Source organism: Epinephelus fuscoguttatus, linkage group LG16 (genome assembly GCF_011397635.1).
Source record: "Epinephelus fuscoguttatus linkage group LG16, E.fuscoguttatus.final_Chr_v1".
Lineage (NCBI taxonomy): Eukaryota > Metazoa > Chordata > Actinopteri > Perciformes > Serranidae > Epinephelus > Epinephelus fuscoguttatus.
Window position 1 is genome coordinate 15,321,106 of NC_064767.1, and position 27,528 is coordinate 15,348,633.

Sequence of the window (27,528 nt, forward strand, 5' to 3'; positions counted from 1 at the left end):
ACATGTATTAGGACTCCCATTTTTAAATTTTATTGTATTCTTCCAGTTTGTAGAATTGTTTTGTTTTGTTTCTTACCCCCTTATTATTTTAATACTCTCTTTGTGATTGAGTTATCATATATTTACTCCCTTGCAAAGCTAACTTAGCCATTTAGCTAACAAACAGGGGACAGCTGATGTTAGGAGCACACAGCTGAAACTTGTTTCCTGATTGGAGGGTTGGAAAATACCAACAGGACATTATATGTGTAGGCTTTTGTCTAATTCTTAGTTAAGTATGATTCTTGCATCACTCCCTGACACTACAATATTAGCACTGAGTGTCTGATTTGACCCATAAACTGAATAAAGACAAGAATAGTCTTTGACTGTCGTCACTTCTGCACAGCAGTGGTTCCCAATCTTATTGGTCTGAGCCTCAGATACAGTTTGTTCCCATGATGAGCCCTGATGAAGTTAGTGGAGTCTCAGACACTGCGAATGGAGGATGGCCGAGAAGACCAGACATGTGATGAGGAAAATACCAACTTCATGTGACCCATGGCTAAGGAGCGGCTAATAGGCGAGGACAAACACCCATTTGTGTTGTTTTCTTCATTCAGTGCTGAACAACTGAGGAGAATCCACCAGTAAGGCAAGTACACTGTCGTTTATAATGTAAGTTTCTTAAATATCTAACTAAGCGGCTTTTCCACAGTTTTATCACCATTTCATATGCTGTGTGTTTCATGAAATGTGTTAGATTTACTAAGAGGATATTCTGAAGTGCTCAAGAAGGAGAAACTTTGATCTGTAAATTAGAAGTTTGGATGAATACAAACTTAAGTGAATGTGTGAGTTGTAATATTTAGTTGGGTTTTTTTTTTTGGTAAATAAGAAACCTTATTTCAGAAATGTGCCATTTATTTCTTTATATATTTGAGTGTAAGTGGTTTCGCCCACTTAATTTACTTTCGTACTTTAAACCTTTAAACCTACTTCAAACTTACTTCTCACTCTATAGTAAAATAAGAAGGGTAATCATTATGTATAGTGTCAAAGGCTCAACTTTATCTGTACCACACCCATCTAAGCATTATTCAGTCTTAAGGCATCCCCTGATACAGGCCCACATGCACACACATACACAATTAAATCAATGTCTACTCTTTAAGAGATGTTTGTAAATGAAATGTTTTTCAGTAATAATACTGTGTCTTTAGCTATAGACATGATATCTATCACCTGCAAAGATTTTATTAGAAAATGGCAGCTTGAACTTTTCCGTTTTGACATAGACTCATTTGGTGCAATGTATTTTTCATTATTATTTGCTAAATAATTATATTAGGACTGAAATTAACAGCCGATTTTTCTCGGTTACTGCTTTAAGCTGTAAAAATGTCAGAAAATAGTAAAAAAAAATAATAATAATACTAAAATTCTATCGCAAGTTCCCAGAGCCCATCAGCTTAGTTAGTATCATGGAAGATGAAGAAAATCAGCAAAGATTCACAACTGAGAAAACAGAAACAACTACATTTCTGAATTGTTTCTAACTCGTTTTCTTTAGATCGGTTGCCATTTAATTTTCTGTAGATCAACAAATTGTGATACTAACGTATTATTTTAACGCTACATTTTACAGTTTCACTTGGTTTCTCTTGCTGTCACCAGTTGTGTCATGTGAATCTCAATCTAGCTTTTCCTAAAATCAGTCCAGAAAATTCTGCCTGGTAAATCAAAACATCTTTACAAGAAATCGACACATACAATTTAACAAAGTGCAAAAACATACAGTGAAAATGATTCAAGGAACAATCAAAACAATAGAGATAGTTCACTCTGTATGCACTGCATGGCAACAAGAGACATAAGACTTTTTATGTCTGTGTGCAGTCATGTTCAACTTGTACCTCATGACTCTACTCAGAACAGATTGCCTCTCCTCTGTAATTATGAAGTTAAATATAAAATGAATCAATACAATTAACTTGTTATCCCTTTGCTTCAGCCTGCCTCGATCGTCTCCCCTCTGGATGAAGCCACAGCAGTCAAGATGCAGACTATAAAGACAGTGGAGACCCAGGTGCCCTTTCTGAAAGAGAGTTTCTTCACCACCACTTTCAAGGGCAGGAGGAAGAGCAGCGTTACCAACCTCCTCCGAAAACAACAGCACTCACTCCTCAATCAACAACAGCAGCAACAGCAGTGCATTTTAGAGCATCAGCAGCAGCATCCTAAGCAATTTCTTTCCCCTTCAGTCGAGAATGGACAAGGGCAGCAGACTCCGGAGCATCAGAGACTTGCTCGCTCGACCAGCAGCCCGTTATGCAAGACAGCCGAGCGTGCAGGAGCAGATGGGGATAGAAAGGAGGGGCAAACAGAGAGGAAGGATGAGAGAGTGAGAGAGGCAGTGCAGGGCAGGGGGGGAGAGCGAGGAGTGAGTGGTTGCGAGCCCGCGGCTGTCAGTGCCAGTCTCCTCCTCCTTTCATCATCAGCATCAGCGGCGCAGGGGGAAGCAGCATCATTCTCACAGCTGCCTTTAACTGTGGTGAGCAGACAGCAGGGATTAAGCAGCTCTGATAGGGCTCTGACTAACAGAGGACCAGCACCAGCAACAGCCCAAGAGGAAGCCCAGCATGCCCAGCCTCGACCCCAGCAGCATGGCCTGTTAGCCAAGGGTGTTCGCCTGCTCAGGAATATGGGGAACCAGGAAACGAAGCACAAGAAAGGAGGAGGAAGTGGTGGCGTGGCAGGGGATGTCTCCTGCGAGGGCGATGCTGATGAGAGGGAAGTGGATAAAAAATCAAAAAAGTCCCAAAGTAAGACAAGTAAAGGAGGAGAAAATGGTAGTAAGAAGAAATCCAAGCCAGAGTCAAAGGGTTCTGTGTTTTCCGGCATGAAAATCAGGAAGAGTTTATCAAAGGGGAAAGCGTTGTCTAAGGATGACATGTTGGATGATGGGAGGTCAGCACACTTGGGCAAACCAGGGCTCAAGCCCGGTGCAGAGGCGAATCTGTCAGCTGATGAGATGGGAATGCTATCAGATGTCGAGGGGAATCTATGCCGTCTAACTCCAGACAGTCACCAATCTGTGGTGGATGAGATTGGCCGAAAGACAAGCTCGGGGTCGGATGCTGACCTTTACAGTTTTCACTCGGCAGCAGCTGAAAATGAAGACCTACTTTCTGACATCCAACAGGCCATAAGAGACCAATGTGGGGTGAGTGACAGGCTGGAAATACTGACTGGAGAGTCAACATCCGAGGGGAGCAAAGCCCCTGAAAAATCTCACCAGCTTTTTAATCTGGATAAGGAAGCTTTGTCTCGCACTGTTGGTGGTGAATCTATACCACAAGAAGTAAGCGAAGAGTGTAATAATTTAGAGAACGAAAGTCGTGTTGTACCCATATCAAGAAATTCATCTGGTCCAGTGTCGCTGAGTGAAAGTGGTCCAGCATCTTCAGGCCAGGACACAGAGAGAAGCAGTGGCAGCCTTTTCCCAAAGACCAACAGCACATATAGCTTTCCTGACACTACAGCCACCAGCACCTCGTATGAGAGCGCCGAGGAGCCCCAGGATGACCTGGAGAGCCCAGTTCTGCAGCCAGATAATCAGGCTGCACAGAGCACAAACCTGTGTGTGCCAAGTGTCCACTTGGATCCCATCGTGGCAGGGGCGGGGCCGATGGGGCCTCACAAGAGTGTGAGCAGCATGGACCTGTCTATGGAGGCGGAGGAGGAAGAGGAAATTGGGAAACGGGACTTTCTGTCGCTGAGAAGGAGGAAGGGCAGTTTGTCTATTAGTCAGCTAACAGCAGAAGGTCCCTCTGTTTCTCAACCGAGACGGACGTCCTCCACCACCTCCCCCTCAACTGTCAAACTCTACCCACCAGTCCACCCCTCTTATGTGAAAACCACCACCAGGCAGCTGACCTCTCCAATTGGCTCCCCACTCACTAGCCCCAATGTGCCCAGAAAAACAGATGCCACCATTACTTCAGGAGACTTTAGTAGGTCCAAGGGTCTTAGGAGGCACAAGCAGAGGTCTTGCTCTATCGCTGGGCCCCTAGGTGAGTCTGCAGACTGGTTCACAGAGCTGGATAAGCTGAGAGAGAGGCAAGTTGGTGGGGCCAAATTTCCAGAGCAGGAGATGCCAGAGAGGAGCTACACAGGTGGGACGTACTGGACACTGGGCTCCAGGAGAGCACATTATGGACGGCACACCTCCTCTACCACTGTACCCTACCTGGATGTCTTCTCTGGTGAGTCACATGTAACACAGGTAACTGAACTGCTGGCACACACAAAGCTCAGCAGACAGATAGGAAGTGCCAGTGGTAAAACATAGATTAAACTTTCAGTGCGGACTCCATCGCTGATTAATGCCTGATTATGGAAAGTAGCCCCGTAATCCATTAGCAACATAACCCCACATCTTGGCCACGATTGCAGTGAGTCTGGATGCATTAGTGATAGCTTCCTGTTAAGCTAAGAGTAAAGGGCTGTGCTCAGCTTGGACAACACATAGCAAACCATTGCGTCACACAAGCGCACTGTCTTTTAGTAAGGTGGGGTTTTATTCAGTTCAATTCAAAGGCCTTTATTTGCATGGGAAAAATATGTTTTCATTGCCAAAGCAAGTGTGAGATATTAACAAAAACATGTACGTAAAGTAAAAAAAAGATTTCTTCCACATCTATTTATATACATGTTGCTGCAGATTGGGTCATACCTCTGACACACCCACCAAACAAGACAAAAAGTACCTCAAAACCTGTTGCACGCGTTCAGTGGAAACATGTTGCTCAACCCAGAAACCGTAGAAAAAAGGTGCACGTGCACGAGTAGCCTACTGAACCCAGTGTTGGAAAATATGAATGGATAGGAACCAGGGATGCTCAGCCCTATCCAAAGGTAGCAAAACATTTATTTAAACAGACGGTAGTACGTTGAACACCCCCTTCTTACCCCCTTCTTACAACCCTTCTTACAAGACAGTTTATTCTATTAAAAAAACACTACTTAATGTTTACAACAAGCATGTCCTCTAATGCCTTTACACCATGCTTCAAAGGATATGTCACTGCTAATTAGGCAACACCAGTGACACACCCACCAAACAAGAGCAAACATACCCCAAAGCCTGTTGCACACTTATCAAGAGAACATGTCTCTCAACCAAGAAACTGTTGCAAAATCATTTTTAGATTGAATACGCCCGGGTGTCAGAGGAAATGACAAATGAAGAGGCAGAAGAAGAGACGACATCTGGCAGGTTTATAGGTTGCACCTCCCAACACTAAATATCTATTATCTAAAGCCCATATTATAGTGAAGTGTTTGAATAAAGGAAGATGGTCTTATTATATAGGCTAATTTTACAATAGGAAGACCAAAACCAGCAATGTGTGTGTCCTTCACTTGATACTTTCCCACTTCCTGTCTGTGGCACTCTGCTTTACGGCTACACAAAAAGCTAAGTAGTTTCCTTTAACAGCTCGGCACTGTAGCTTCAGCAAGTTTAACAGGAGCAAACAGTGCGTTTATTGCTGTCTATTTTATGCCACAGTTTGCGTATGTGGGAAAATAAAACATCATTTTTCGACAACAGTGGAGATACACATGCACAGAGGAATAACCTGAACTACAGTTAATACAAGGCATGTTTGTTAGTAGAGTCAATACAATGTTGGTTTTGGTCTTTCTATGGGAATTGGCAGAGAGAAAAATATAAAGTATAACCAGACCTAACATTTTATGTAGTAGCAAATCATTTTATTGACTTCTCTACTCTCACAGAACCAACCTTAAGCAACCTATCAGGGGAAAACAAAGCAACCCTCCATTAAAATATTTCAGCTAGTCCATTTGTTCCTGTTGTTGCCAGGAATCCCCAGTGGGCCGTTCGTCTCCAATCCCATCATTTTCAAGATTAGGTTATTATGCAATGGTATTGTGAAATGATTATGTTAATTGCCCGGTGATTTAAATTCTAGTGACTTAACAAATTATCACATTATACAAACGATCACAGCGGGAATAATAAAGTTATGATTTAAAAGTACAATAGCTCATGAAACCCAGGATGAAACAGTGGGGGTTCTTTATTGAGGAGTGCGTTCAGAACAAATGATTCCTTCTAATAAAACAATGCCACTCTGTCCTCGTTTCTATTGTGGTGCCTTTCAAGAGCTCAGCTGCTCTCCACAGTCTGAGCCTGTGCTCATAAATCAGACGACCGAATGACAACACCGCCACCCACCCAGGGCGATGCCATCCTCTGATCCACTGGCTTAGACACAAAAACACACACACACGTACACACACAGGGCACACTTGTGGATGCTAAACCCAAGTGACAGTTTATCTGCATGACAAAAATGAGTCATGATTTTAGATCCATTCTCATTTCGTCAGGTGAATTTATTGCAGCTAAATAATGGAGGTGCATCGTATCCAGAACATCAACATTTGGCCTATTTGGCATTTCAGAATTATAGCACACACTGTATGCTGTCCTGTTTTATTTACAAAGGCTCACCACTTAGTCACTCACTAATTCAGCACTCCATGTGACGCCGATCAGTTCAGTGAGTTTTCCAGGTCATACCAGGCCTGTAGGAGAGGGTGGAAAGACAGAGGGGAAAGAGAGCTGATTTAACTGTCAAACACATGAGATTAAATACACAAATTCTGGATTTAGATCATGAAGTGTGAAACCTAGCCAAGCTGGTGTGTGTCCTGAAGACTGTACCTGTCCCTTGGAATTATGTCACACATTCATGAAATCAATTTCCAGCGTTAGCCGTCATTAGTGTTTGTCAAACACAACTCCAAAGGACTCATAATCAATGTCCACAGGACCATGAGTCATAGGACTTTAATTCATTCGGTGCAGTCCTCTGAATCACATGCTTTAAAAAAATATCAAGCTAGTCTCAGAGCATTAGCAACTGACCACACAGCGTGTCACGGTTGGACTATGAAGTAACAGAGCTGTGTTTTTTCTCTGGGCGTCACATCCTCTGTTGATGTCACATAGTCAATACTTGTTCCAACCCTTAATGATTACTCCTGCTCCTGCCATTGTCAAGAAACAGGATTCTTCCTTATCTTGGATACAGAGACCTGCTGAGGGATTTGGGGGATTATGACAAATTTCACACAGCTCAAACTCACTTTTTTGTCTTACTCAGGCTCCATTACAAAAAAAAGTCTTTGTTTTTTGCCTGATTACCAAAGACAAGGTTAAGGCTTTCCTAACCCCCAAAACACACATCCATGACTGTTTTAAAACCCATACCTATGCGATATTATTAGACACACTGGTAACTTGGATTTTTAATGTCATTTCACATTTGTTCATTCTTAGCACTACACAATTAACACAATCCCTCCCGTCACCCACATGTAAATGGTGTGAATATAGTTTGCATGAGTAGGTGTTTAATTATCACGTCTGAAACTGAGACATCCTTTTTCAGCTCTTTGGTCAAATTAACACACTTTCTGAACACTGGCTCTAGCTGTGATATCTAAAAATAAGAATCCAGAATCTAGATTAATTTATCTTAACATCCTTCTTCAGTATAGAAAATGGAGCACTGTATTCTTAAGGCTGGTTTCATTCTTGTTTTTCTGTCCTCAGGTCGCTCTCTTTTGGACTGGCTGTGCACTCATCGGGGGGATGGGTCGACAGAAGAGGAGGCAAAGGAACTGTGTCACCGAATGTTGGTCCAGGGTCTGTTGCACCCCTTCAGCGACAGCACAGCAGAGCTCCATGGTGAAGGCACTGTCTCAGCAGTCTTTAATGTAAGACCTCTCTCTTCACTGTCTGCCATCATGCTTGTTTAACAAAAATGAGCTGCTTTGCATAAGCAACCTCAGGGGATATTATTAGTGTAAAAAAAGGGTAAAATTTCACACATTACAAAGCAATAACTGGCCTAATTTTAATTTAACGTATCACATTTTAATGCATCTTGTTAGTATTTTTCCCGTGGGCTGGAGGCCAACGTGATTTAACATGTGCACATCAGATGATATACTCCCAAGAATGCAGCACAAAGCGATTTGCAGTCACCAACGTCAGTACAGTATACAGAGTAATGCAAAGCCTATCCAATCTGTGTTTCTATATTTATCGCTGTATTAACTCTCAATCATCTCAGAGACATTTTATTATCTAAAGAGCAGTGGTGCATATAGACAGGAGGAGCACATGAAAGTTAATTTCATGAATCTTTAATTCTCCATTCCAGTAATGCTTTGCTCAGGCCTAATCTCATGTGCATCACATCCCCCTGCATGGTTCACCACAGCCACTGTCAGAGCCGTTCCCGTCAAGTTCCCCTTGTAAGCAAGGACAAATAACATGTGTACAAATCATATTGATACATATTTATTAGAACTACACAACCTTTAATGTGTGTTCTATGTGTCTTAATGTTTCAGAGAGTAAAAGATAATAAAATTAGTTGTCTTATTTACGCACATTGAGACACTGAAACAGTTTATTATCTCTTTATCAATAACCAAAACAGCTATTGGATGGTTTGCCATGAAATATACCAACACATTCTCATTACGACCTCGTCACATATTGACATTTGGTCATAGACTTCCCACATCCAATTACGACGTGCAAGGTACCCTGGGTGTGTTGGTTGATGATGTTCTGGGACACCGTGTCAAGTTCTGCCTGTTACATGCATTGTCTTCTTTCAAAATACACTTCTGTTTTCATAGGAAATTTAACGTTTACATACAGTGTTGACCAAAGCAAATGCATTATGTCGGTACAGCACCACGAATTGACGTTTTTTTCCTTCAACAACAAAAACACATGGTTGGGTTTAGGCAACAAAAATGTGTGGTTAGATTTAGGAAAAAAGATCAGGGTTTGGCTCTAGAATCTTACGGGACACAAACACCGTCTCTCAGGTGAAAGTCAGTGTTTGCTGGACCCATCCACCACATCTCCCACCTGCCCTAATCAGGCTTTCGCCACTTTAACTTTCATCCTTGTCCCGCTGTGTTTCCCCCTGATGCTGCCGGGTGCCATTAAAGACATTCATGACCAGTGTTGGGTAAGGGTTACTTTAAATGTAATCAAAGTACGTTACTGCGTTACTTTTTTAAAAAGTAACCAGTTACTTTACTGCGTTACTCCCTGAGAAAAGTAACTCAAGCACTTTTAAAGTACTTTTGAGTATTCTACATTTCCTATTGGGCAATGGACCACAGGGCGCTAAGCCTACATTTTTTTTGTCTCCAAAATTAAAGTTATGGACCACTTGCCCTTCACTGAGATCCAATTCTCCCATCACAGCCGTCACTTTGACCAGTAGAAACACAGAACGATCTGCTGCCGTAGACAACTGTATGACAACAGCACCCCAGCATTTTTAATATTTCCTCTAGGGATGTTACCACACAGAGTAAAAGAGGGAAATGATGGTGTGAAACAGCAGAGGCACTTTGTCAACCCACTGAGTTAACGTTACTGTCATTAGCATCAAGCTAGCAAACAATGGTACATCCTCACAGTTGGACATAAAGTAATAACATTAACAAATAGCGGCGGGGCTTTTACTCACCACAACTGCAGAGGCTTCCAGCTTCATTTGAAACAGACTACATTATAGACGGTCCCTTATTTATTAATCCCTCTGTGTGTTTATATATTTACTTTATATCGCGCTGTTGTCTTTGTAAAGTTAACATATCGCACCGTCATTTCAAACTCAAAACTTGTTTCAAATTAAAAGCCCCTTATAACCTCCATTTTCTAAATAGGCTTTTATTCTGAAACATTTGTCGGAACTTCCTGTGGAAGATACAGTAACTTGACAGTTTACGTGTGGCGCTTCAAATGTAGCTCCTGCCATCTGCTGACGCTTTCAGGTGACTACAACAACATGTCGGCTGGCACATGAACAGACACAGTGACTCAAATAATAGTGAAAGTAATAAAAACAGGACAAGAATAACCCGATGACATCACACACGCCGTGAAAGATGACTGGGGATAATTGGTGAGTACCAGCGTGTAGCGTGTACCAGGCATAATGCAAGTCCTGAGTCTGAAATATGTCTGTCAACGAGTCCTACTCCACCTATTTAGACTCCACCGTAGACAACAGCAGCAACGTAGCGAGCCACAAGCTCCGTGGCTTCTTTCAGACTGATAGCTTTAACGTTATCTCCGTTATTAGAACCAAACGACAGCCGTTGCTGTTTCGGAGCTGAAGGACCAGCGTTCTAAAAGTAACGGAAGTAACTGATGTCTTGTTTGAAAATGTACTTAAGTATTTGATTACTCAAACAGCAAACTAACGCGTTAGGTTACTCATTACTGCAAAAAGTAATCAAAGTACTGACTTTGTAACACGTTATACCCAACTCTGTTCATGACGGATGTTAAGGACGCCTTTTTCGTTGGTTTCTAATGCCACAAGTCACTGATCAAGCACCGGATTCCGACGACTTCGGACTGGGACCGGGCTCAATATGAAGACATTCAGGAGGAAACCTAAAGCCTTCCGTGATATTCTAACTTTTATTCAAGTGCCAGCCAAGCAGTAATATCCGGGGCTAAAAAAATTAAGCTAATGCAGAAGTGCCAGAAACTGCAGTTCCTTGTATGGCCATTTGAGGCTGGCTCCAAAAGCGAGTCAATCCTTAAAGACACCCATGTTAAAATGCCCAACTTTACAGCAGGAATAAATGTGTTTAATCCTAGCATGAAAAATGGGTTTTGTCAGAGTTAAAGTTTCGCAAAATTAAAGGTGTCGCTGCCTCAGTGACAGGTGTCTACGAGGCATCGCTACAGTCTGCGAGTCACACCCACCACTCACTCATCCACAGCTCCACCCTCTCATCCAAATATGGTCAAATCTGTTTCCAAATAAGCAGGATGACGACGACCAAAATGCCAAACTCAAGACTTAAGTACAGGAGTCCACAAACCAATGGGTGACGACATGGTTGCTACATCCATTACTTTATACAGTCTATTACGTTAGCATGAGGTTGACATTTTGTATTTTTTAATATGAATATTCACGTTCCCCTGAGGATGAACTGTACTCACTTTGGTATTTCCTCTCTCACGCATCAGCAGGTCGAAATTTAAATTGTCCAATACTTCACCAAATCATGACCAAGTACCTGCACATTCAGCCTCAGTTGTACTTTGTGATTTGTGCTAATTAGCAAATGTTAGCATGCTAACATGCTAAACAAACATGGTGATCATAGTAAGCATCACCTACTAAATATTAGCAAGTTAGTGTTGCCATTGTGATAATTTTAGCATGCATATTTAGCTTTGAGCACCACTGTGTCTAAATACAGGCTCACACACTCATAGACTCTTGGTTTTGATGAATACCAAAGAATGCGTACAGATGAGTTTTGCTCTCTAGCTGTAAATGCACCTCCCCTGCGGATGTTTATGCATGGACGTACTGTGCATTGTACACAGACATGTGCACATTAAAGTACAGTATGCATGCCTAAACAAACAACTAAACACTCACCACAACATGCACGCTCTGAAGCTGTTTTGTTCTCTCAAATGAACTCACATCCTATTGTGTGCAGTCACTAAACAGTAGGCCGCAAACGCAGAGCACTTTCTTTTCATGTAAAACTTTGCCATATGTGCACTCATATATACAAAGGGACAACCCCAGACACCCATACATGTTCAGGCATTTCCTCGCATGACTGGATTAATAGCAGTCCCTCTGACACTCAGTCACACACAGTAGCACACACACATTTGTGCTTGCGTAGACCATCTGCTGACCATGTTATGTAACAGCTCCACATGCCTTGGGCTCAGGCTGCTCTTCCCCAGTAAAAAGCTCACCATGTCAGGATTGCGCTCCTGCCCTCCCCCCCACCCCTTTTTGTTGTTGTTTTTTTATGTCCTCACTCTCTGCCCACTTCATTCTGGAGCTTGGCCTGGAGTCCTGCATTATTCAGCATGGTCGAGAATAACCTTTGCTGTTGCCATTCAGTGTGCAGGACTCACTGTTATTGCTTTCTATCTTACAGCTAATCTGCCTCCGAAAATAAATCATCACAGTTGTGTCTCTGCAACCTTTTCACTTAAGCCCCTTTAATATCTCAAACTTTTCTTAAGATTCGTTTTCCTTTTACAGTTAAATTCCATCTTGAAATGAATCGCCTACTGCATCACCTCCCTGTCCCCCTATCCCTTCACTCCCATCTTTATCTCTCATCTCCTATTTGTCCTCCACTTTGCTACCTAAATATGGTGTTGTGTAAGTGAACAAATGTATGAGTTCGTTTCTTGTTCTGCATACCACCTGAAATTAAATACTCCACCAGCTTCAAGTCCAAAAGCAAGGTTTGGGGAGGCTGAGTGTCTAAGAACATTGTATAAATCAAGTGTCATCCCTTTTACACTTGGCAAAACATTGCTGAGTGGATAAATACTAATATGTGCCACAGACATACATCAGTCTAGCATGCTTTGTATCTTGTGTGTGCATCTCTGGCTGTAGGTCAGGTTACCCTCACCCGGCTAATGGGTTTTATTCTGAGAGAAACACTCTGGGGAGAAGGAGAGGAGATATTTATGCTCACACATGATTCACACACACATTAAGTCTTTACAGAAATTAAAGCAGATTTATGTGATCTAACGGTTTAATGATTTGCTTTACAGTACATTAAGGTGTATTAGTGTGTCACTGCATGGCATAAAGCTCAACATGCCAGTTTTCTGGGAAATGATTGCCATTAAAAGATGAAAGCAGCCAAGTATTCAAGAAAATGAAGGGTTAATCAAGGGATGGCAGACACTGTTAAGATATGACTCATATTCTCCTTTGTATTGTTCAGAGTACGCTCATTACTGGGTCCTCCGACTGAGCCTTACAGTCTTTCTGCTTGTCTGCTGTAGTGTCTGGTGTTGGCTTTAGAGTATTTAAAGGTGCTGTATGTAACTCTGGAGACATACTGACAATTTAGGTTGGTGGTTCGCGTCAGTGTTTGACGACCTGGAAATGAGGCTCACCAATTAACCCTTCCTAACCTCGCTCCTTTTCACTCTGTGCTCCAGTAAGAGTTGAGCAGGCCTGGAGCCCATCAGAACCTCAATCAACTCCCTCCACTCCTGTTATTGTTAGATATGCTATGTGCTGGGCTCGTTTATGTTGATAGGAAAACCACATTTTGAGATGGTTAAAAGACAGACATACAGTTTATTTAGTCTTATCTTAAGTTAGCTACTACTACTGTACCAGTGCTACGAGTTAGCTACTATATTGCCTAATGTCAGATCAACAATGTCAGCAGGTTTGCTTCCTCCGAATTGCTGTGGTAACATCAGGGGCTCAGATGTGCAGATTGCACTCCCAGTAGTCCATAGAGAGAGCTCTACAATGGCTACGGTTAATGATGGCTTCTCATTCAATGTAAATTGAATGTCATGTAATTGTGCAGGTAGTTTACATGGGTATTAATTCCGTGAGGGATGGAGATCAGTCGCTTTTATTCAGGTCTGCTCAAGGTTTGGGGCAGTTTCTGATTGATAGGGTGGGCTGTTACGCGACATTTACCGAAGAAAACATGTAGTCCTCGCCCGATAACAAGATGCTTGAATTGTTAGTGCAGTTGTTTTGCTTATATTCTTCAAGCAACAACTGTAGTCCTCGCTCCGGATAACAAGATGCTTGACGACGCTGTTGTTAGTGCCTTTTTCGGGCTTGTTTTGCTTATATTCTTGAAGCAGCAGTACGACAACAACCTTGTTCTGCTAATGCTTCGTCTGTTGAGGAGGAGAAGGGAGGTAGAAGACCGTGCTGTGGCGAATGAAAACCGGTGAGTGCAACGAGTCCGACTGCTCTAGCTCAGCCCGTTGCTATGCAGCCCATTGCTATATGTCATCGCGCCAGAAGGGGAAGGAAACAAGCATGCGCAGAAAGACAAGGAATGAACTTAAAGAGGAATGAGTGTATACATGCACACAAAATTCTTTCATTCGGAATGACAAACGGAATAAACCACCCCCTTTAATCAGATTTAATTTTCAATCGGAATGACCATTTATATGTCCACTTTTAATCGGAATGGCCTTTCATTCTGATTAAAAGTGGAATTAAACTGTCCATGTAAACGTACTGAATATGTTGGGTGGAGAATGGGCCTTTATGAGCAACTGCCACCTTGAAAACATGCCTGTTTTCAAAGAAGAACTCGTTAAATTCATTAAATTAAAACAGCTTGCTGTATATGCCATCCCCATCATGTTATATTTTCTTTTTTTGTAAAATAGTCAATGGCATCTTTAACAAATTTTGCTACATACAGATATGCAATGGGTAATATGTATGTTGATGCTATCCAATGTCAAATCTCTGATCATGTGACGAGACAATGTGTGCACTAACTTTCTTGCACCACTGGGTAACATGGAAGATATTCGGAAAAAGACAGAAAAGTTGGTGACATGAATTATCCTTACCCACAAAAGATCAAATTTGTTTACATTTTCTTTGCAAGGCTGTGTGTCACCCCAAAGTAACTAGTGTAACTTTCTACAGTAAAGACACTAACGTTAGGTCAGCACCATGGTCTGTGTTCAGTAATAAATACATAGACTACTTTACTAATCCACAGATGGGGAAAAGGGGACTCCTACCCAGCCGTGCAGGGGCAATGCTGACTGATAGTCTCGTCATCCTCAGCTCTACTCCTGTTTTTTGTTGAGACTGGAAACCTGAATGTGCGTCACTTTGCCTCAATCATAAAAGTTAACATCATGAATACATCCAGTCATTGCATACTGTAGTCCTTGCCGTCAGCTCTCTGATAAACACTGCAGCACTCGGCTAAGTGTAACCGGCATCACCACATTTCTTTCTGCAACAGTAACTAATGGGGGCGGGACTCAGGATTGGTCAATTAACAACAATCTTTCTCCAGAAAAGGGAGAGATGACTGGTTGATCCATATAATCAAACATAGATCAAAACCTTGCGTCAATGGGAAATGGAGGTCAATGGTGTCATTTCCATCCTCATTTTCTATATTTTTGGAGTGCCTGGATGCCTTCCTGTGTAATGTTTCTCTAGAGTTACATGCAGCACTTTCAAAAATAACTGTGAAATAATATGAATACAAATGTGCTAATTCTCAAGTTATAATTAGCTGCTTATTTAAGGCGATTATGAGGGTACTAATTGTGAAACGTGCCTTACTGCACATTGAAAGGATTAAGCAGTTTTCACCTGAACCTTATTGCAACGATTGGAATAACAAGCAGTTCAATTTGTCCAAATGTTCAAGTGGACCATTTAAAGAAAAAGGGAGAGGGGAAGAAATACAAAAATAATTCTTACGATGTGTTCTTGGGCTCGGTTTTTATTATCTCTTAGCAGATCATTCACTAATGTCAAGAGGAGATGTCACGTTTCATGATGTATTTGTTTAAAACAAAAACAAATACAGACTGGAAAGTTAACTTTGAAAGCCAGAAATACATCTCAGCCCTCCAGCAGTCATCGATTATTGCACCTTTAACTTGAGTAAAAGACATGATGCTTTGAGACAATAAACAAGAGGCTGAGGATTTGCTTTCAGTGCCTCAGTTTTTTGGACTGCACGCTACATTGGCAATACAAATTGGAAAAAAAGATGTTTATGGTTGTAGCATTGCTTATTATCTTCAAGTGTTTCCACACTTGCGGCATGCAGACAGAGCCACCATTGACTCATATCCCCGGTGGATGTTGTTAACATTTAATTACGGTGCATCCCACCATGTGTTCACACTGTATGTCACATACAGGAGGCACAAATCCTCTGGTGGGAGCAAGTTGTTTTTAAGCACAAACACCTGACCTTGGATCTGATCTCATTTACAGTACATGCACTTGCTTTGTTTTCTGAACTGTGTGCAGGAGGAGCAGCTGTACACCTGGGCGTCTGTAGGTCTGCCAGTGTCTTCTCACCTGTGGGAACTCTATGGGGGACGAGCCACAGGCAGGGAGCAGAGCTTGAGGTCCCCTTTGAATCAATCATCAGCCAAGACAGCGGGAGTGCTACACTCTCAGGTTGGTTACTTCCTCTCGTCATCTATAAATATTTTACAGCATGATTGCCCTGTCTGCTCTCTGTGCATAATGCTGGCTTTGATTTATGGTGGAGTCTTTTGTTTTACTACCACCATCAGAGAGCATCACCCTGCTTCAAACCTCTTGCATAAATACAGTTTAATAGATGAGCAAATATTGTTTATGGTTTTGTTTTTATTTTTGAGAGCGTTTGTATACCTCTAGCCCTCTACTAAAAGGAAAACACATAGATGAAAATTACCTCTTGCAAATTAGAACATAATATTCAAAACTGTTGTCTTTACAAAACCAAATTATGTATTAAAATACATCTGATAAATACATCTCTCCGCAAGACCCTCTTACTGAAATTCATAGCACGCAATGTTACTACTACTACTGGTACTTGATTTAGCCTTTAAAAAAATGACCATTTATCCAGAGAAAATAATGCATCTTTCTGGGTATACCAAATTAGGTTAAGGGTTTTGCATACTGTACAGAACACCCAGTGGATGATGCTGAATTCCTAGATGTTCTTCCTCCTCCTACTCCTTAAATTAGTACTTTATTATTTTACAAAGTTTATGCCGAGTACATGGAATTCTATAAAATGGTTTTGACAAAAAATATGTTTTAGAATTTTGAAAGTTTGAGTGAGGACAGAAGAAGGGACATTGAGACATGCATATCTTGAAATACAATCCATTTTGTCCATAGAGCATGGATGGATTACTGAACTGGCCTACTGGGCGCAAACCCAGGGGCCCACAGTGTCAGGGCCCGTGCTGGCTTTCACCTGCAAAATGAACCAGAGACCACTTACCATATACTAATCAGGAAGTGACTGAAATTGACCGCAAAAGACCACAAAGATGCAAATGAACTGCAAAGAGATAAATTAATTACAAAAAAGGGAAAAACAACCACAAAGAGACACAAAATGATTACAAAGAGAGGCAAATCCACCACAAAGTCTGTATGTCTTGTTTGAGAGGTCGTGGGGCCCTTTGCATATCTGTGCCCAGGGGCCCATTGTCTCATAATCCATCCACGCTATACATCAGGCCTATTCACTTGGCTGGCCACAACTGGCCCAGAAGCAACCTCCGAGTGGTCCAGCATACATTAATCTGATATATAGTGTCTGGAAGTAGCAAACAAGTGAGCCATCTTGCTTCCTTCTCATCTCTGTTGAGTTAAACATGCGCAGTACTGATAGGGCAGGAGGTATGTATTGGTATAACAACACCACCAGTCATGTTTCACAAATAAACATTTCCGTCCCTGACGCAAAAATGAAATCATAAACATTGATTTTTTTTTTTTGATTTTTTTTTTTTGCAACCTTCATATGCATCTGTTTAAAATGTATCATTACCAAAATCTAAAAACAGATTTTGAATAGGCTGCTGAAAATGTCTGACCCATCTACATTCCCTGGATTTAAAATCCAGCCCAACTGAATTTGTAATTGAGCACCCATGCTATACACGATCATCTGGCAGTAAAGGATGCAGCTGTTAAGGTTTTTATTTGATTCATATTTGATCTTAATGTGAAATTTAAAACAGCATGACCCTGTAACCTGTCAAAGTGTTGAGGAATACACAAAACCTCAGTCTCAAAGCTCAAAAGTTCAATGCCTTAGCTGTAAATCCTTCTTTGTCCACCAGAGGTCAGGCTTGTCTTGAAAGACTTGTTGGATCTTCACTGTGAGACTCCCTGTTCCCCACAAGAGTTAATAAATTAGGAAGGCCATACTGACTGAGCATTCCCCTTAACATTCAGCGATGTGACCACAACTGGGGAATGTGTACTAGCAGACACAGACCCTCCCCATGTGAGGCCCAACGAGACTCACTGTCTCTGGGGTCAAATCTCTCGGTATCCCCTCATCCCTGCTCTAACCAGCCTGGAGCCAGAGGTCTGACGGAGTCTAGACGTAATGGACTTTCTTGACCCTTCTTTAGCTCACAACTCTGTCACTAAGCTCCCTCAGTTGTGGGTGTTTTACTGTTTATAAAGCGTAATTTATTGAATGATACAGTAATATAGCCAAGATTTAACAGTAAGTTTTATGTCTGCTTTTCAACATGAGAGTAGACTGTGTGCTGTTAAAATAGGTTTCATGTAGGAAAAGCACAGACTCATGGGTTTTATTTTCTTCCATTTCCATATGTTTAAAGTTTAAATCTTTTTTTGTTGTTATTGTTGTTCACTGACAGGCAGAATCCAGCAGGTTGAAGTCAGGTCAGTCATCCTCAGAGGATGAAAGCAGTCTCATCCCTCAGCTGGAGAGGACCATCGATGACCTGCGGATTAAGATTGCTGTGTTGCAGGGCCAGCAGGCCTCCTTGGCAAAGGGCAGCGGTGATAATGTGGGAGCTCTGGCCGCTGCCCACCACAAGGCCTCACAGATGAGAGGAGGAAGTTTGGGGAAGATGAGCCAGGAGGTGTCTGTCCAGACCTCACCTGTGGAGGAGGGCTTTAAGTTTGACGTGCCTTTCAGCGGAGGATCAGGCAGCGTGTCGTCTTCTGTTTCATCCTCCGTCCCCAAATCTACAGAGAGCTTTGTCTGCATGTGCCAGCAGAGGCAACAGAGCAGTGCTCATCCTCCTCCACCTCCCCCTCCTATCTCTGGAGGTATGCCCCCACCTCCACCTCCACCTCCACCACCACCACCTCCACCTTTACCAGGGGGTGTCGCTCCTCCTCCACCACCACCTCCCCCGCCCTTACCCGGGCTTGGACCTTGTCCACCGCCACCTCCCCCTCCTCCTCCTCCACCACCAGGATTTGGACCACCACCACCACCTCCTCCCCCTCCTGGTTTCGGACCTCCACCCCCACCACCTCCACCGCCGGGTATGGGCCCTCCTCCACCACCCCCTCCACCAGGAATGGGCCCCCCTCCACCACCGCCACCCCCAGGCTTTGGGCCACCGCCACCGCCCGGCCCCATGCCCTCCATGATGGTCCAGGAAGCTGCCCCTGCCAAGGCTGTGATAGAGCCCCCCAAGCCAATGAAGCCACTCTACTGGACACGCATACAGCTGAATGCTAAAAAGTAAGGACACGCTGTATGGAGGGAAGATAGATATGGATCATTTGCACAAAGGTATTCTCTGAACAGTAGAGATTTCAGAGGAAGCTTGTCCACTTAAGATAAAGATCGGCCACGTGCTGTGACGGCAATAGAGATGCTAACCTTGTGGAAAATGAAAGTGATGCAGTCCAGGCTTTGTGGTCAGCAGTGAATTGAGTTGGACCGTGTTTTCTTTCCTTAATAAGGCTTGGAAAATTGTAGCTGAATAAACGTCTAGAAATAGACTACTTGATTTACTTGCAAGTGAGGAACTTGATGCTGAAATCTAAATGCAATTTGCTGGCTGATGGATTTGACAAGTGTATTACTTTTGGATGTTTACCCTGCAAAAGATGACAAATGAGTCCTCGTAAAGCAGCAGAAGACAATCAAGAAATGTCAGAAATGTCTTTTGTGGTGAAATAACGCATATTACACTATCAAAGTGGAGTTTGCTGAACTTTTTCAAACAATTTATGGCAGATTAAAGCTCACTCACTGTAAATAATCCCTCTTTTTTTTGTATCTTTAGGTCCACTGGCCCTCTGGTGTGGGAGACAATCACGGAACCAAGTGTGGACTTTGAAGAATTTGTGGATCTGTTTGCCAAAAGTGCTGTTAAGGAAAAGAAAAAGCCAATTTCGGACACGATCAGCAAGTCCAAGGCCAAGCAGGTACATTAACCTATGTTTTATTGAGTATGTTCCTTCCTGTTTGTCTCCATATACAGTAAACATACAGTGCTTTTTTCTGTGTGTGTTTTTGTATCCCCGAGTCACCAAATATGGCTTCTCTTCAGGGCTTTTCCCATCTTCACTCTCACTCCTCCGATGCCCCGTTCCTTTCCATTTCTCCTCACTGTCGCTCTCTGAGTTGCTTTGAGTGACAGGAGGAACTGCTACAGCCAGACAGTTATTATGTGGTGTGAGCTCTGGCTCCCACCCGACTCCCCCGTGACCATCCAGTGGCACCGAGCCAATGTCTCGCGTGCGGTGAGGAAACCTCACGACGGTGATGACTGTTGAGCGAGAGGGAGGGGAGGGAAGGAAAAAAGGAGGGAGGGAGAAGCCTGGGAGCTGTATGTCGTGATGTGGTTCCTCCCATTGTGCTTTCTCTATGACTTAGTTTAATAGTCAGACTGTTTGCCTCCCCAATGCCCTTTATGCCACTCCATCAATCTGCAAGTCAAACATTTGATCTACGATTTAAAGCTGCTCTATTCCAGATTTTTATGTTAATGTACTATTTGCCCAAGTGATGCATCTAAATCACAAATAATGTTGCACAGGGGAGAGTCATTCCACCTCCCTAATTGAGACCCAGTAGAGTCACCCGGCAGTTGTTGCTGAGATGATATGTTGGTCTCAGGCGTGAATGTTGGTGGGAAATCTTCGTAGTTTATGGGAAGTGATGAATTGAAACTCAACACCAATATAATTTTATTGTCCATTGGGCCAGTTGTGACGATCCTTTTGCCTCCAGCTTTGATATATGCTTCTTAAAAGAGTTTTTTATTTTTGTAAGCTGGAACATTAAGGATTTACAGGTTCAATCTTTAATTATTAGATTATGTTTGTTTTTGTTTTTGTTTTTTCATATAAAATCTGAATCCCCAAAGCAACTACAGTAGTAACTACTACTACTACTAAGTACTGTGTTAATGTCCACAATTAAGTTTGTTCCAAAGAAATTAACCAAAAAAATATATCTGAGACCCGTTGATCCCAGGCCTCTATGTGTTTAATATTTCAATGTATCCTCATACAACAGTTTGTATGATATCTACAAATTAGAGCCTCTAGTAAGGCTAGGTTAAGGAAAAAAATCCTGGTTGGACAATGTGACAATGTGATGTTACACATGTAATATAGAAAACTGATGCACACCAAGAGTTGTAGAGAAGTGCTGATCACTGGCAGTCGACTTGAAAGTGGGAAGTGTTGCAAACTCTGGCTCCATATGTATTTCTCTTCAAAATAACTCAATGTTGACTCTTGGTTTTACATGGGACACAAACATCGGTCTCCATCGCCAAAGTCCTGTGTTTGTTTGACCCATCCATCCACCCCCACCACCTTCCTACGTGGATGTGTCGCTCATTTACTACATTACCTTATTCTGCCTCGTTTCCACTAACTTATGTGTACGGAGATGAGTCAGCCAAATCATCTATTCATATGGGAATCTCTGTGATATCCAATGCGCATGTGAAACTCCTCCCTTCTGTAATATTTCAGTCCAGAATTTGCCTCGAGTGCATTAAAAAAACCTGAACTTTTGCGGTGGATTTCGGAGAGACCGTTTGAGTGTGCTAGCTTAGCTAACAGGCTGCTATCTAGCTAACAGGTCATTTCCTACAAGTCAATTGCCTATTTTCATTGTCAAGTTAGTTTGTATGTTTAAATAGAAGTTGTTTGTCTAATTTGAACACATTGTGAATCTCAGTAATGTCATTCTGCTAAAGTATGGTTGTACAATATAAACAGTCAAATTGCCCTTATGACTCCTTCAGCCATTCATACTTACTTTTAATGAAACTTTTCACAAAACATGCTACATACCTGGCAGGCTAACATCTTTATTAATTTGTTGCCATGCAAAGATGGTCCTGTTTTCATCCTGGCAATGTTCCAAGCGCATATTCCAAACTACTGAATGGCGAAAAACAAAATTAGCCTCTCCCCCCATGGCTACAGGTAGTTTCTATCAGGTTTTTATCCATCTGTACAGAAATGCACTTCCTTGCGTTGGACACTAGAGGCATCATCCGTGTATTTACAGATCTACAGACACCAGTTACATAGGCTACGTAAGTGGAAACGAGGTGTTCCTCCTTTGCTCCTGTCATATGAAGGATGACAGCCTGCAGCACCTAAGTCACATGATGACAGCCTCCTGACTCATGGTTGCATGGGTTATATACGAATTACAGTGTATTACTTTTTGTAAGTATAGATACAAACAGTAAATGAGAACAGCCTGATTACTTGAATCTGTTTATTGGTTTACTTGAGTGTGAAACCTTTTGCAACGCTCAGAGTTCGGGAAAATTATGTGATCTTCAAGTTCTGAAGAGTCCCATATCCCTTGTGCATCAACCACGAGCATGTTTTTATAAGGACTACACACATACCAGAAAGTAACTTGGCAACTGCAAATTAAAGCCCCTATGTATGGCACAGGAGAGAGAAAAACTCATCTTGCGGCTTTAATCCAATAGAGCTCAAAAGTCAACAGAACTGGGAAACAGCAGATAAGCTAAGTGAGTTTGCCCTTCATAAGAAAATCATACTTTCATACAGGAATTGCTCTTCAAACACACTTCAGAAATAGCCGTCGTCAAGCATGTTGACATTCCTGGAGCTGTCAGATGGTTTCTTCAACACCTGAAGGACCTAATAGAGAGAATACAGAGCAGCACTACAACCTCAAGTCAAGATATAGGAGATGACGCACGGCAGGGTAGATGGGGAACAACCAGAATCAGTGTCCTCTTCTCTATTAAAATAGACTTCCCTTGATGCGATGTTCTGATTGATGGAGCTCTGAATGAGTCGGCTACCACATCAAGAAGCAGCTCATGTTGTGGTTGCATTGCTAAATTGCGAGGGACAAGAGACAAATTGAGATGGGTGTGGGTTGAATTCCCTTGGTCTTCACAGCATGATACTGCTGTGGATGTTCTCCAACACAACGATGGCACTGAAGATGCTGAGTTCAATAACACAAAAATAAAAACATACGCTGAGCTGTGAGTGACTCCAATTTGGAGCCAACCTTTGACATTGCAAGCACACGTCACGAGGACCGGCCCCAGGCCTTGAGACGATTGATCACATCTCCTGCTACTTGCTACTATTCCCATCCCCCTGTGTGCTGGGAGTTCAACTGTCTTGCTGATGAGAGAGGACAAGCATCCTCTCCAGAGCTACCACTAGAGAGCAGCTTTGACGTCAGTACTCGGCCAGTTTAAAGGCCCCTGTTGACATCAGTATCAGATGTGAAGAAATAAGTACTATCGCCTCATGTCAAGTGTTGACCCTGCAGTGTGTCTGCAGAGGAGTTTAAAAGAAGAGTCTTACAGTTTATGCTGCTGTCCTTCTCATACAGAGGTGAATTTGCTGCTAGATTACGTGACGCACATCCATTTCAGATTGAAGCTTTTGTTTCCTGGCACTGTGGGTCAGTACAGCAGTATTTTGACTAGTGCTTTTTGAGATGCAAAGTGTGTTTTCACTTCTCAAATGAATGCAAATATGCAGCTTTAGTTTTCTCAAGACTTCAACTTTTCCATCCCACATGAATAAAGATTTCCTAAGCAGGTTAATGGAGGATTTGAATGACTGGAGGGCTGCAACTACTGATTATTTTAATTATGGACTAATCTTGTGATTACTTTCTAAATTAATCAATTAATCATTTATGTGTAAATTGTTAGAGAACAGTGAAGAATGCCCTTGTTTATCTGAGCAACAGTCTAGAACCCACAGATATTCAATTTGCTATGACAGAAGACTGAGAAAAGCTGCAAATACTCAGTTAAGACGCTAAAACTCAGGGATGGTTGGCATTCTTGCATGAAAACTTACTGCAATGAAACCATCAGAAAAAGGTTCTTTTAGCTGGCTTAACTGTAGCCAAGATGGATACTCCCACACACTCTATCTATTATCTAACTTCCATATTGTACAAGACTTGAGTTTATGAATTGCATCTTTACAAAATGTTAAAGGAGAAACATTAAAAGTGCTGCTGACCTGGTGATATTCTATATGTAAAACAGAATTGTAGATATTTGCTTATTTCAATACATGACAGGGTGAATATGAGGAGGAACACGTCTATCTTAGTGTACAAGTATATAAAATAAAATTTGTTTGGTTTTCGTAGCCTTTTAATTATGCTTTTTTATATATATATAGCAAGGGCCTTGCTTTAGAGAGGTCGCCCTCTTGTGCCACCATGTATGTAAGGCAGCCCGAGCGGACAATCCAGCCAGCCAGAGAACATGTTTCGTGTGTATAAATAAACCAACAAAGACAGCGGAAGGAAGGAAGAAGGAGGAGGAAACAGCAGAGAGTGTTAGTAGTTCATCGATAGAGAGTAGTGAAAAGTTTTTTTAGTTATAAAGTTTGCGAATGGACCACACTTACCACGCAACAGGAGAGAATGAACGCGAACCGTCATCTGCGAGGAAAAGAAGACGTAACTTCACTCCTCGTGATGCACTCTCTGCGGCGCTTTTCCTCCTGATGATATATCTCCCCAACGATGGTAGCAGTAGCACCGAATCCCATTCTGTGCATTCAGCCTCTCTTCTCGCCCGCTCAGCATCCAACACATGGAGTTCCTCGTCTGTATGCTCCGGCTCAAACAGGTATGGCTTTGGGTCTGTGTCCACTACAAGAAACTCTTCAAAATCGCATTCAAAGTCGTCCATTGCAGCTACTATAGTCCGGAGATATTGCTAGGCTAAATAAACAGCTGAGCTCTGTTTACCGGCTACGCTGTCAGTCAGTGTGCGGGCTGGAGATTGGTGGAGGGAGTGCAGAGAGGGGAGGGGGTCCCCACTCAGTATGGTAAATGAGTATGTGTGTATGAAGTGTGTCTGTTACGCTAGTCAGAGTTTGGGACGGAGTCTTTTACCCCGTGGAGTGTTACCAGAGTTTTTGGAGTGCTCAAATAAACTGGCCTTTTTCCCGAACGCTACTCTGGTCTCCTGCTCGTGAGGGATTAATTACAATATCGTAACATGGTTTAGATTTCTAAATAAATATTCACCTCATCGCTAGATAGACCTACTCCTGAAAAACTCGTGCGCAAGGCTTTTTGTCCCTACGAGGCCACCGTCATTTACCCGACGGGAGGGGTGAGCGAGTGAGTCCTGCAATCTAGAATTTGACCACTGAGGTCGCTGTTTTTAACCCATTTTACACACTGGCCCTTTCAAGATACACTTCTGTTTTCACAGGACATACAGTCTCTTTCAAAATAAACACAGTACGTTGGTAAAACACCGCGAATTGACGTTTTATTCCTTCAATAACAAACGCATATGGTTAGGTTTAGGTAACAAAAGCACGTGGTTGGGTTTAGGAAAAAAGGGTTTGGCTTTATGGGATGCAAGTAAAGCTGTCTTGGGTGAAAGTCGGTGTTTGTTGGACCCATCCACTACCCCTCCTGCCAGCCCCAGTTGGACTTTTGCCGCCTTAACTTTGGTCCTTGTTCCACCGCATTTCCCCCTAACACCACCAGGCACCGTTAAGCTATAATGGCAACCAGCTGCACATCATGCTGATGTTAAAAGACACCTTTTTTTGTTGGTTTCTGACGCAGCAAGTCACTGTCCAAGCGCCACATTTAGACAGGAATGAGACCTGGCTTGTTTCTTCCACATTGTGAGGATGGCATTAACAAATCAATAAAAAGTTGGACACAAAAAACCTTAAAGTTGAAGTGTGTAAGATTTAGGGGGATTTTGTGGCATCTAGCAGTGAGGATGGCAGATTGCAACAGGTTTAAACTTCCCCCGCCTAGAATTCCTTCATTGTTTATAGTTCAGGAGGTTTTAACCAGGAGCCCAATTATCTGCAGAGGTCTCTTCCTCTCTAAAACAAAGAACCATGTCATTAAAACTGGTTAAAAACACTGAATAAAGCAGTTTCACGTTACAAATCTACGACAGTGTTCGGCATGTTGGAGACGAACAACTTGCCCAACACTTGCTAATGTGTGCTCATATTTCCTCTGATATCTTAAGATACAAACATTTAGGAGTTTTTTACCCAGAGTCGAATTATCCACAGAGGTCTCTTCCTTTTCAAAACAAATGGACCCAGTGATTTAAACCCGTAAAAACACTAAATCAAGTAGTTCCAGGTTACAAATTAGTGTTTTCCTAATGCTGCTTGTTGCAGATGGGCTTCTAACTACGGTGGGTGATGCAAAAATAGCCCTATCTACAGCCAGAGTTTGGCTTGTCTGTTCTGGGCTACTGTCGAAACATGATGGTGAACATCGCCATAAATAATGACCTGCTCCCTATGTAACAAAAACACAATGACTCTTATTTTCAGGTGATTGTACACTACAGAATATAAACTATTACAATCCATGTTTACTAATGTATCCCCCTAAATCCTACACACTGGACCTTTAAATTATAAATCAATTATCAAAGCAGTTGCAGATTAATTTGCTGTCAATCCATTAATCCAGAGGCAAATCAAATCATGATAGGTCAGAAGTAGATTAGTAATATAATTTGTCATTGTTGTAACATCTGGCTCTTGTGCAGACTGTTAATCAATCGATATGTGGATTCTGCAGAATTGTTTGTATGACCTACACCGCCCCTGCTCAGTTCAGACGGCCAAGTGATAAAATAGGTCTAGAGTATATTTAGAATATATTTAGATTTGTCATATGTTATTAAAGTTCCCTTTTAACACAAAAGAAAAGTGAACTGTAGATCAGAAAAAGTCTTATTAGTGGTTTTAAGTAAACTCAGTGCTTGATCCCAAAGGTAAATGTCAGACAGATTAGATTATAAAGAATTATAATACTGAAAACTTGCTGTTTTATTTTCAGGTCTCTTTCAGCTTCTTTTTGGAGGACAAATTGTACCTCCAGTGATTTGTTTCTCACATGTGATTCAGATCTGTATGAGATTGATGAAAGTCCATATTGGCCAACCTTGAAATGATAAATGGATCAAAAGATCAACATGTAATTAATGAGACTTTGAGGATTTCTTTAAACCAAAAACCTAGACACATGGATCTCATGAGACTGTTGAAAGACGCTGTATTAGACGGATTTTTTAGGGTTGTTTTGTTGTCCTCAAAAAAAGGCTATTGATGAAAATGTTCGTCACGAAAATAATTTCAATAACTGTGGTGGTTCATGGATCCAGCTGTGTTTCATTATGAAATAATACAACTGAAACACTGCGAGCATTTTCATTTTAGATTGATGTAGAGAGTGTAAATTGATCCTCTGTAATATCAGGCAGCTCTGCAAGGTACCAAACCACTGGGCTCTGTTTTATGTAACTTTAACCTGGAGAGTCAGGTCAGCTGATAAAACATGACTAATGACGTATTTTTTTACTGCCATTAAACAGCTACCCAACACTAGCTATCACAGCCTCACTGTGGAAGCCGCTCGGCATCATATCTCAAACGTACTGTCCCCTGAAGCTGTGGTCAAGCCGGGGAAAACGGAGACAGTTGGGGCCTGGTGATATAACTTCCTGTGTGTTTGAGAGGTCTGTGGTCTGTGTGATCTGGTTTGGATGGAAGCATTCTGTCTGGATCACAGTAGGCTACGGGTTTCCTGTCCTGTCCCTTCACCACTCCG

General features: G+C 42.1%; 1 protein-coding gene across 2 annotated transcripts in view; it reads left to right on the plus strand.

Annotated features, from left to right (window-relative positions):
- Positions 1 to 489: 489 nt before the first annotated feature.
- fmn2a (formin 2a) overlaps positions 490 to 27,528 on the plus strand; it is a 59,411-nt gene continuing 32,372 nt past the window's right edge. The window contains exons 1-6 of one of the 2 annotated variants that reach the window (XM_049600602.1): positions 490 to 634; positions 1,994 to 4,247; positions 7,634 to 7,797; positions 15,927 to 16,079; positions 18,308 to 19,149; positions 19,700 to 19,841. In XM_049600602.1, the coding sequence (XP_049456559.1) occupies positions 2,039 to 4,247; positions 7,634 to 7,797; positions 15,927 to 16,079; positions 18,308 to 19,149; positions 19,700 to 19,841 (3,510 nt within the window). In that variant the 5' untranslated portion in view covers positions 490 to 634; positions 1,994 to 2,038. Of the gene's footprint in view, positions 658 to 1,993; positions 4,248 to 7,633; positions 7,798 to 15,926; positions 16,080 to 18,307; positions 19,150 to 19,699; positions 19,842 to 27,528 lie in introns of both variants that reach the window. The other variant, XM_049600603.1, reaches the window with a different exon arrangement.